The sequence below is a fragment of the Doryrhamphus excisus genome, chromosome 4, assembly GCF_030265055.1.
Source record: "Doryrhamphus excisus isolate RoL2022-K1 chromosome 4, RoL_Dexc_1.0, whole genome shotgun sequence".
Classification (NCBI taxonomy): Eukaryota; Metazoa; Chordata; class Actinopteri; order Syngnathiformes; family Syngnathidae; genus Doryrhamphus; species Doryrhamphus excisus.
In genome coordinates, this window is record NC_080469.1 from 7,494,248 (window position 1) to 7,505,295 (window position 11,048).

Below are 11,048 nucleotides of genomic sequence, written 5' to 3' on the forward strand. Positions count from 1 at the left end.
TCAAAAACAGTAATTAAAATCTTTAATTATTAAAATAAAATGTTCAACAGTCCCAAATACAAAGACAAAACCTTTCACACAATGGTTGCCCCTCTAAAGGAAATGTGCCATCTGCTTTGATGCAGTTGGACTAGCAGCATTTGTGACATCTGTGCAGGTCAAGTTCTGAACTGAATGCGATGAAAATGGAATTGAGAGGTAAAAAGATAGGAAGAATGTTGGATAAAAATGTGGTGGTGAAAGAGGGGCAAACCAGAATTAAATTCCACTTAACAACAAAAATCCAATAGTAAACAACTCCAATCCAAGGGACATTTCAATCATGTTACTTTACACAAGTTAAATCAAATGGAAAAAAATATAGCTTTATACATCTCATATGCATTAACAATGTACATTATCATACTTTCTATATATCAACATGTATATCTTTGAATAGCTCAGTTCATACAACAAATAAAAAAAATAATACACTGCATTCCACTTCTGACAGTAAACCAAAATAAAAACATTCAGATTATATCCAGTTGGACTAGAAAATGGTGAGGATGTTTAGATGAGTTTAGCACCAGATTTAGTCTCCAGTGTAGAGAGACAACAGAGGCGATGAAGTATTGCTGTAATGACAGACCTTATGTTATCACTGCAGTTGTGCATTTTGACAAAGTAAGAGCATACAGATCTTTACTGGCATTCATCGAGTTAGTGGCCTACATGACAAAAAGTGAGTATTCAATAATTAGTAAACATAACATTCCAGTCTCCTCTACTGCTCAAAAACTGGTGAGTGAGCAAAGCTTACTGCTTCATTGCCACAAAGCCGCCCACTAGTGGAAGAAAGTAACGGGTGAAAAGTCTCGCCCATTGTTTGGCACCTTTTGCGTACCATACCCTCTTGTCAGTGTGTCCATCCGTGGTTGTTACTAAGATATGTAGTCACTTGCAGCGATTGTGAGAAGAGGTGTTCTATCTACACGTCATAAGACTTGACATTCTTTTGATGGGAAAACAAGGAAAGTTTGGATAAAGAAAGAAATAAAGACAGGTATGTTTTACCTCAGGAATGACTGGGGGGCGTATTTTACCTGAAAATGAGGAAATCCTACCATGGTACAGTGAAAAAGTATTTTGGGGTTCAAGAGGATGCGAGTTGCATGGTTGATTTAAGGTACCGTCTGAGTCTGAACTGCTGTGTTGAAGTTGTGATACTGCAGCGCTGCATTAGGACTTGAAGACGTGCACGGCCCTCACGACATACTGCCTGCAGATGGGACACTCGCTCATTCTCTTGCCACACTTGGTGCAGGTCACCATGTGGCCGCACTCGAGCAGAACACAATCGATCACAGCGTCCATGCAGATCCTGCACAGGTTCTCGTCGTGGAACAACATCGGACCCTTCTCACCATCTACAGTACAACAAAAATAACGAATGAAAGGAAATGCCTGGGAGTTTGTTGTTGCTGCTGCTGCTATCTTGTTTGTTTAGAATGGCAACGGTCATTTTGGTGGGTACTGAAAATGAAATGCTAACTTAAAAGAATATTGCAAATGCAGAACAGTTGTTCCCGAACTCCAGATATTTGGCCTGAAGCCATGTACCCCCTACTCCTTTTTATCTTAATTCACTTGAAATACTAAACATAGTTAATTAATTTTATGGTACTTCTGGGTCAAAAATGTGTATTTTGTATGGTCACATTTTGCTAAAATTTCACATGAGCACTGATCACTAATCATCCTACACATCTTTTATTCCACACTGATGTTGGCATTCTTCTGTCATTTTTTGTCCATTCACAATGGCTACAGTTTAAGTGCATATTAATTTCATACCAAATTGAAGTGGAACATTTCATGATCATGATGAATCAGTGTCCCAAGTACATCCATCTAACCCTGTACACTACAGTTCACAATATGGTTAGCTTTGTAGATGGTGGTGACAAATGTTTCATGGTGGAAAGTAAATCACTTTATGCCACATGCAGGAAGTTCAAACAGAGGGATGTTGTGATAATACACAGAAATGGGTTCTATAATAATAATTGTAATAATAATATTAATGGGGAGGAGGAGGACAATAGATGCTTCTATAGGATGACACCAACCAGGATTAGTAAATGACCTTACCTCCAATGGCCCCATTGCAGATAGGAGGGGGGAAGGCCACCACTTCAGTGTGGGAGGAGAAATGTGGTCATGTTAGAATAATATGTAAATTCAATTATTATAGTGTTAATTATCACCCTTATATCTGTTTGCTTAGACAATAGGTAAGTGTCTTGAGTGTTTTAAGGGAGAAACATTCCGTGACCCTGACCAGCAACTCCCAGCACCAATAATGTTGGAGGTGCTTGGGAGCGCCAGCAGTGACCTTGAAGATGTTCCTGGTCATCATACAAAAATGTGCCGAGATAAGAACACATGCACATATTCAGAGTGGAGCTGCATGCCACTGGGTATGTTGTTTCATTCTCCTCGCTGCGAGAAACATTGAATTTTGTTGTCTGTCTCCTCTGTAATTAAGTGTGTTTACAAGTGTCACAGGGGTTTGAACCCGACTCCTGTGTGTGTAGAAGCTTTCGTTTTGAATTAGTAATACAACAGTTTATTTCACAGGCACACTCACACAGGTGCTTACCTTTGGTTACAGTACTGCTCACATTTTCCACTGTAAGAAATACATTTTAAAAAACTACATCAGCCAAAATGTAAATAATATACACACTTTTTAAAATTGTGCGTGGGGTGGATGTTCATATGGATAAATGACACAGCTACAAATAGTATTCTATTCATGCATGTATATGAAGAATGGATTCTGTGAAATAATACACTAATAGATGGTGTATTGATATCATACAATGATGCTAGTGTCACTATGCTGCTGCAGTCATGTGTTGCAAAAATTTGAGTACATACATTGTCAATTAAATGTAATGAGACAATATTATGTGTATTTTATAGTTACAAATGAAAAAGTTCTTATTCTGAGTAACGAAAGAAATACCCACATGATTTCCTGTTCTCCTCAGTTTCTCTGTAGAGTCTGCTGACTCGTTCCACCAGCTCCCACTTCTCGCAGCAACCTGAATAGTTGACAAAGTTTCTAGCCAGGATCTCCTTCAGCTGCCTGACAGACAGCCCTTCGATGTCCCTCAAACTGGAGATGTCCGACAGAGATGCTCGTAGCCTACGGCGCGTCTGAGGGCTCGTCTGTAGCGACAAAAATAGTACAAGAAAGCCAATGAGCTGCAGCATGTGTTGCAGTAAAAATCCTCCATTGCTTTCATATTAGCACCAAGCCACATCTTGAACAAGTCTTTAAAAAAATAACACAAAATGTTTGCATTTAGATTAGAAAGAATCCTTACACCATTACCTCAGGTGTGTTATCACTAGGATCCAAATTTAGGAGAGACACAGATGTTGCATCACCTACGTCCTGCATAGGAACAAAGAGAAGATATTCAGTATATGCAACAAAGCAGTCAGAAGACTGAACAGTATGATTAGTCATTCTGAAGCAGGGTAGTAGTACATGGTGTACAACAATGGCTCCCACAAGCAGGCCAATTCCTCCAATTTCGATCTTCCTTCATGACTTTCAACTTAGCTAGCTTACATCACCATGAGCATTCACATTCATACCTATGGACAATTTGGAGTGGCCAATTAACCTAGCATGTTTTTGGAATGTAACGCATGCAAGGGGAAAACACGCAAACTCCACAAAGAGAGGGTGGAATCGAACTCGGGTCTCCTAGCTGTAAGGCCTGTGCGCTAACCACTCGTCCACCGTGCAGCCTAGTTGTAAACATATTTAATAATTATAAAACAATTGACATAGCACTTTTCAGGGTATCGAACACGCGTGACAGTAAAGTGAAGTCATACTTGTTCTCGCTTCGGTTATTAATTCAACCTTGGCAAAGTTGTATGTTGAATGCTATTTTAAACGTCACTGATTGATTTAGCTTGTGTCCAATCTTTGTCCCATCACAGAGGTCTGGCCTTCCTCTTGTATTTGTATAATTTGTTTAAAAAAGGGATTGAGGTGCTGACCTGGTTGGTATCAGAACTATCACTCCTGCTGAGAGGCTCCTCATGGGAGGCAGCGAGGGTTGACAGCTCTGAGGCAGACTGTGTGGTAGAAGGGGGTGGTGTGTACATGGAACGTGAGTGGAGGCTACTTGTGTCAGGCTCATCCTCTCTTTCATTGCCTTGATGACAGAGCACCAGATCCACTAGGTCTTCTTTTTCCCTGCAAGTGTCCGTCGGGACATTGTGGAGCAGCAAGTATTGTCGCAGGTCCCTGACCCTTAGACGCATGAGCCGTGGCCGCTGGAAGGATGTTGCCTTCAGCAAATGACACGTGGCACAGATGCGCACATTCTCCAGAAGCACAGAGCAAAGAGAGCAGAAACTCTTCTTGCAGTCACTGCAAATGTGCTGGACAGAAGAGACAGGAGAAAACACATTTTAGACATTGGACATACAGTTGTGGTCAGTCATCATGGGCAGTGTTTCCCATGTATTCATGTAGTGGTCTGACACTACAGCAGTCAGCACTACTATTTAAAATCAGTTATCAAGTTTCACCTTGGCCAGATGTTTATGGTCATCAGTAATGATGTCCCAGTGTAAAAATGACAGCAAATCCAAAATAAATTCAAACTTGTGTTCCTAGTTGATGTTTTTAAATCCAGCATCCTAATTTTTAAATGCTTTAAAATCAGTCTTATATCCTGTTCAGGGTCACAAGGAGGCAAAGTCTATCCCAGCTGCACATTACACCAAAGCACAGGGCACACACACACATTCACTGAGTGCCAAGTCAGCCAAGTGAACCACTACACTATTAGTGACTGCTGGAATTGATTTTTATCACACGTCTTATGCAAAGTCTGTAAATGCAATGTCTCCCAAAAATACATTTCTAAACTGCAGTAATATATCTGTAATTTAATATGCTTCCTGCTCATATCCAGTAAGTAAATAAACCAGCACAGGCGTGGAGCCAGGACCTACCTTCCTCCTGAAGACTGAGAAGGCCAGACCACAAGACTTGCACACAAGGCTGGGACTCCCTGAGCTGGTAGGCGGGTATGTGGAGTATCCTGCACTGGGGGCGAACCTGAAGGGGCCAGCACCGGCCCCAAACCCTGGTTGCTGACCTCTGACAGCTCCAGTACCCATAACTTCATTCAGCAGACCACAGCATGAAGCCCACACGGACGAAGCCCCTGCCTGACATAAACAAGGGCAGCCCAGAAGAGTTTATGAACCCAACAGACTAGAAGGGCTAGTAGCTCACAAGGTAACCAAGATCAAGTATTTACTTTTGGATTAGTAAAACAAGTGACGTTTCCATACAACGGAAGTACACATATTCGTGCACTGTATAGTTTTTTTACGCTTAATGTCAGTGACAAGATACTACGGTCACAAACACTACATCCGCAAGGACTAATAGCAGTAACATTGCCATCGATACCAGGAGCTCGGGTTACATTGCTAACGCTAGCTAGCTAGCTCCTGGTAAACGTCTAAACAGGAAGCGAAACCTGAAATGACACATAGGTTACATGGAAATGCACCTTCATTGCAGCTCCGTCGTGTCTACTGAGAATGGAGCAGTTGACAATGTATTCATTGCAAGATGTAGCGTCTCTTGGTAAGATGAAGTGACGGGAAGCTTCCTGGCTTGATTAAAGCAGCGACAGAGCGACAAGGATTCTTCCTCGTTTTCGTTACACAGGAAGAGGACACATCTTGATAGTTTATTATCGCCACCTACTGGGTGAATAAAATCAAATAAAAAGGACTGTCATTCCAATTGTAAAAGACGAGTCGTGAGGATAAGCGATGAAGAAAATGGATGGATGGAGTAGCAAGCATATGGTGACATCGTGATATTCAATGAATCCAAATTTTGCAAAACTAAGCAAAAACTTTATTTACAGTCAACATGGCAATAAAAGAAAGATCACTATATAGGGACATGGTCCAAATAACATACACAAATAAAAAGCAGGAGAAAAGAAAATAAACAAAAACAATGGACAAAAGGTAGACATAAAATGAGTATATAATTTGTCAATTTTTGGTCTTCATCAGTTTGAGGGATATCAGATACAATTTAAAGTCATTTTAAGGCATTATTTTTGCGAAGCTCTACCGTAATCTATCTAAACAGGAAATATGCGCCACGGTCTCTCCCTGATGACGTCACTGCCTGCTTGTGTTTAACGTTTGAGCGCGCGCTTGTTGCGAGGTGAAACCAGCGGAAGTTCTCCCTCTGTGTGTGTGTCGTGTGTAACGATGGAAGCTGACAGCTTGGTTCCCATTTGGATGATCATGTATGAGGATGAGGCTGTAGATATTTGCTATAAAAATGGGACACGTTTACAATTTTCCCCGTGTGGTTGCGAGTTCATGCTCCGAAAGGGCTCAGACCCCTCTGGACATCCTATACAGACCCCAGCGAGAGCTCGACAGAGAACCAGGTTCACCATCAGCGCCTACAAAGTAAAAGCTTGTTGCTTTTTCTTTTCTTTTGCTAAAATGATACCTGTTGTTTTTATAAACTGGCGTTGGTCTCTAAAGCTTTGTCATCCATAGGACCTGATAATAGCTGCACTGGCATTCAGGAACAAGTATGCCAGTCGACCATATCTGCCAGAGGAGCTCATCCCTGCTGGTCAAAAACAGGTAAAATGACTTACTGTGTCTGATCATGCCAGATGTTTGATTTATGTTTTTGTGTTCCAATTCCAATACATACTTTTTCCACCTGCACAGCCTTTGTTTAATCTTAACTCAGATGTCCAGTGGCCCGAGTGGTCGTCTTGTGAGGCAGAGTTGGGACCTGGTGGCGAGACCACCATCAGGTCAGAGGACAAACAGACTGTGTTGATGCTAGCGCCGTCAGGGGAAGAGTTCTCTGTGGAGTTTGCATGTAGGTTCAGCCAACCTCTCCATCAGCAACCACAGCATTTGAGCAGAGATTCAGAATGCAGTCCAGATAGTCGACCACAGCGCACAAGCAGCTTGGCCCGTCAGACTGTAGACTGCTTGAAAAGCCCCAGTGATGACACCCCAGAGGTTCATCTCGAGAAAGGAAACAGAAGGGAGGGGTCACTCCAGGCGAGGTCATGTTCTCCTCAAACAATAATGACTGAGTCCAAGGTAAGGTGTTTACCTATGCTAACAATTTTCATTGTTGTTTATGTGCAACGTCTACATTTTTGATATATAAGAACATGTCTCTTAAATTTACCACTGAGAGAGTATATCTCACTTGTCACTTATATCTTTAGTTTTTCCAAAATAAATTCTTACATACCCATCTTTAGCTGTTGAAGTCCCTTACTGATTTCAAAATGGACAAATGTTTTTGTCTAGTTGGAGGACTGTGCTCTGTGATATATTTGATTGCAGCTTTGATACTGTACAGTATTTTACTTGGCTTGTCTTTTCAGCCAGAGGAGAAGTACCAGTGTACTAAGCTCATCCAACATCACTCCTGCCATGTAGTTGCACCCACTTGGCACTATCCTCTGTCCTTGGCCCGTCGTCACTGGGTAGCGCGTCTCTCCAACGCTGTTAATGGTGCAACAGACGGAACCAGACATTCAAACCAGACAGATGAAATTCTGAACACATCAAACTTGGATAGTGAGAGAAAGTCTGTCCTCCTGCCAGCTCTCCCTCTTACCTGTTCATCTCCTCACTGGCACAGGTTTACTGTTAAGATGTCTTGAGTTTGAAGTATTGATTCCACCCATCCACTCACATTAATTGATTTCTGCTTCTCCTTTTTTAAGCTGGAGGTTTCAAGATCCAGTGGCCAAAAATGAACAATCAAATCAGCCCTTTCCAGTGGAACTGGTGAAAGTGATCTGGTATCAAGGCGTGACCTACAGGTTTGCAGGAATTTGAAATTTCCCAAGAAAATGAAATACTTTGCTGGTGCTTTCAAATGATGTGGCTCTGTTAATTTGTTCACCCTGGCTCTCATAGGATTCAGTTTTCAACATAAATTCATTCATTTTCTACCATTTATCCTTACGAGGGTCGCGGTCATACTGGAGCCTATCCCAGCTGTCTTCGGGCGAGAGGCAGGGTACACCCTGGACCGGTCACCAACCAATCACAGGGCACATATAGACAAACAACCATTCACACTCACATTCATACCTATGGACAATTTGGAGTCGCCAATTAACCTAGCAAGTTTTTGGAATGTGGGAGGAAACCGGAGTACCCGGAGAAAACCCACGCATGCACGAGGAGAACATGCAAACTCAATTTATTGAAAAAATAATTAAGATTTTGTTTCGGATTTGGTCTCATCTTTTGTAAAGCAATAGTGACTACATCCAAGGTTCCACTTCATATGCGACTCACTGCTCATGTCCAGTGGTTTATGTGTGTGTGTGTCATGCATATGAATGACATTCACATTCTCTATTGGCATGGAAACTGACACTCTACATTTTAACTTAAATGTAATGTGAAACACACACTCATGCCAGCTACTGTATACTAACTTGGTTGTATATCTCTCGTATAGGATACTGAGCAAAGATGTTGCCATCATTGAGGTCTTGCCAGGTGATGGATCTGTCATCCGGTCTAATGGCGTCCTCAGCATGTACTTTACTCATTACAAGCCAGACTGTCATTCCACACAGGCAAATATCAGCATTGTATTTTGTATCTGTCATATATTTAAACTATTTCTTTATATGGAATCTCATCATGATGTTTAACTTTAATTTTATGTCTTCAACAAAGGTCAAAGAGGTAACATATCACCTGAATAACCTACCGCCTGATATACCTGGACAGTTGTATTCAGTTTGCTGTGTTGTGAATCATGCAAGCAGGTAAGCTGATGCATCAGTCTGATAATTTTGCTGCACAGATTCCACGTCTCTTCTACTTTCATAAGGATTCTTGCAAACTACAATGAGGCTAAAACATCATTGACACTCTCTGCCACACCCATCTGCTGGCTGCAGGTGAAGATTTTGATGCTCCTTGTACATTACAATGATATCTGCATCGTGCACACACTTGTAGTTTCATGTTATTTTTTAATAGGAGAGTGTCTTCTCCAAATCAAGAATGCTTGAAGGAAATCCTTCACCTGTTGGACAGCATAATAATGACACAGAGGCACAAGAAAGTTGGTGAGTTGCTTTTCTTCTGGTGTTCATCAAACTCTGTTTTAAATCTTATTGTTTCTTTAATGTTGCTGTGTTTTTTTACTCACCTCAGGTCAGATTTTGTTGCTGCAGAACTTGCGAAGATAAAACGATTCAACTGTATCTTTCAGCAATTAAGTAATGGTAAAAGAAGTCATAGACATCTCATAAATACGTTATTATCAGTGAAACTTCGGTTAGTGTCTGCCTGGTGTGTTGTGGTTAACATTGAACATTTTGCCAAAATATTGCATGCATTCTCCAGTTAGTGTACAATATGGTGCAAGTCCTGTTGTGTTATTCATTTTTTAATCAGAAAACATCCTTCTTTCATAGCATCCTATTAGCTAGCTGCAAAGATGGCAGCTAGAACTGTCTGTAATGTCATCTACGATTGACTCTCCAAACACATCTTTATCGTTTTAGAACTCTAGTTTTACATGCATAAAACAACTCTGAATGCATATGTATGACAAATGAAAGGGCTAAATTAATTTTTAACCACTTTCCTGTTTTCCATCAGTTATTGCTTAAATTCAATAGTGTCCCAAAGCTGGGATAGGTTCCCGCGACCCTAGTGGATGGATCATGTATATGCATTTTGAATAGTTTTATGCATGTAAAACTGTAATTGTAAAACTATAAAAACATGTTGTGTGTTATCTTCTAGAGTGTTAGTGTGTTTCTGGGCTTTCTGAAATTGATTAATTGGGTTTACATGATGATTTAAGGGAAAATTAATCTTGTTAGCGTCAGACCTGGAACTCATCAATGATGCTAACCAAGGTTCCAGTGTGTTGTTGTTATATATATATATGTGTGTAATTCCAACTTCATGATGTGAAAAGATGTACTTTAACATGGTGTGCTCAGTTTTGTTGGAAAACTGCAACTTGCAAGGAACAAAGGAGACAGGATGTGCACAAAACAGCTTGCCTGGAATCATTTCTGAACCAGTGAGTGAGGGCAGCGTTGCAGAAGCTCTTCAGAGGACCTCCGAAGCCATACAGGACATCAATGCTTTTATAACTGCAGCCAAACAGACTTGAAGGAGCATTACTTTTGAGTCTTGGGACTTCAAAGATTTATTTATTTTTTGTTCAAGTGACTAAAATAAATAGTGTTTTATTTATGTTGGCCTGCGTTGTCCCCGTTGTACATTGTTTTTCCCGTCAAACAACCTTTTTATAGCCAGCATCTGATGAAGGCTACATACCGAGCAAACTTAGCAAATAGTATGTTATAATTTTGGTTTTCCGTTACTAGACTTATGCAAAAAGAATTGGGTTAATTGTATTTGTTTTATCTGGTGCAACACGTTACTGTGACACATCTGTGAAAATGACCAAACAATTGTGTAAATAAATGTTGTATCCCCATTTAAAAAATGTATGTATATATGTGTGTTTATATATATATATATATGTATATGTATATAGGTATAATTGTCTTGTGGTTGATATTCCTGTGATTAATAAAGTGAGACAAATTACAAACAGTTACAAATTGCGTACAATGAAGAAATTGCCACTACTTTCATTTATTGCCAATTTTATTCAGTAACTCTGATCAAGTCAAATTATATAAAGGGGAAAACGATATAAATACTTTATGAAACACTATGAGGGGGAGCGTAAACTGCATTTCAACTTACATTTGAACTGATCAACGTTCTTTCTTCACAAACCCAAACCGTCACTAGATCGGATTCACTGTTGTCGTCTTGATAACGTATCAATGGGGATTAAGCCGGATTCATCTGATCCCAAATCTGTGAGACGTTCTGTCGTGGCAACCCCCGTTGTTTGTTTTCTCGCGAGAAGCCACGAA

The 11,048-nt window shown here is 40.5% G+C and overlaps 2 protein-coding genes across 4 annotated transcripts; one reads left to right on the top strand and one right to left on the bottom strand.

The window, feature by feature from the left end:
- Positions 1-10: 10 nt before the first annotated feature.
- Positions 11-5,764, bottom strand: rnf34a (ring finger protein 34a). Of its 3 annotated transcripts, none has more exons than XM_058070798.1 (8): positions 5,604-5,764; positions 5,035-5,253; positions 4,069-4,455; positions 3,386-3,448; positions 3,018-3,219; positions 2,645-2,674; positions 2,134-2,175; positions 11-1,409 (listed from the first exon to the last, which is right to left on the bottom strand). In XM_058070798.1, exons 1-8 carry the CDS (start codon positions 5,607-5,609, stop codon positions 1,222-1,224), a joined length of 1,137 nt encoding a protein of 378 aa, XP_057926781.1. In that variant the 5' UTR covers positions 5,610-5,764; the 3' UTR covers positions 11-1,221. The 3 variants fall into 3 exon arrangements, with proteins under 3 accessions (XP_057926781.1, XP_057926783.1, XP_057926782.1); XM_058070800.1 differs by having other exon boundaries at positions 5,035-5,249; positions 5,604-5,763; XM_058070799.1 differs by lacking the exon at positions 2,134-2,175.
- Positions 5,686-10,697, top strand: c4h5orf34 (chromosome 4 C5orf34 homolog). The gene is made up of 11 exons (XM_058070795.1): positions 5,686-6,534; positions 6,628-6,717; positions 6,808-7,194; positions 7,488-7,747; positions 7,833-7,931; positions 8,582-8,702; positions 8,806-8,897; positions 8,963-9,032; positions 9,115-9,203; positions 9,292-9,338; positions 10,092-10,697. Exons 1-11 carry the CDS (start codon positions 6,328-6,330, stop codon positions 10,265-10,267), a joined length of 1,638 nt encoding a protein of 545 aa, XP_057926778.1. The 5' UTR covers positions 5,686-6,327; the 3' UTR covers positions 10,268-10,697.
- Positions 10,698-11,048: the final 351 nt, after the last annotated feature.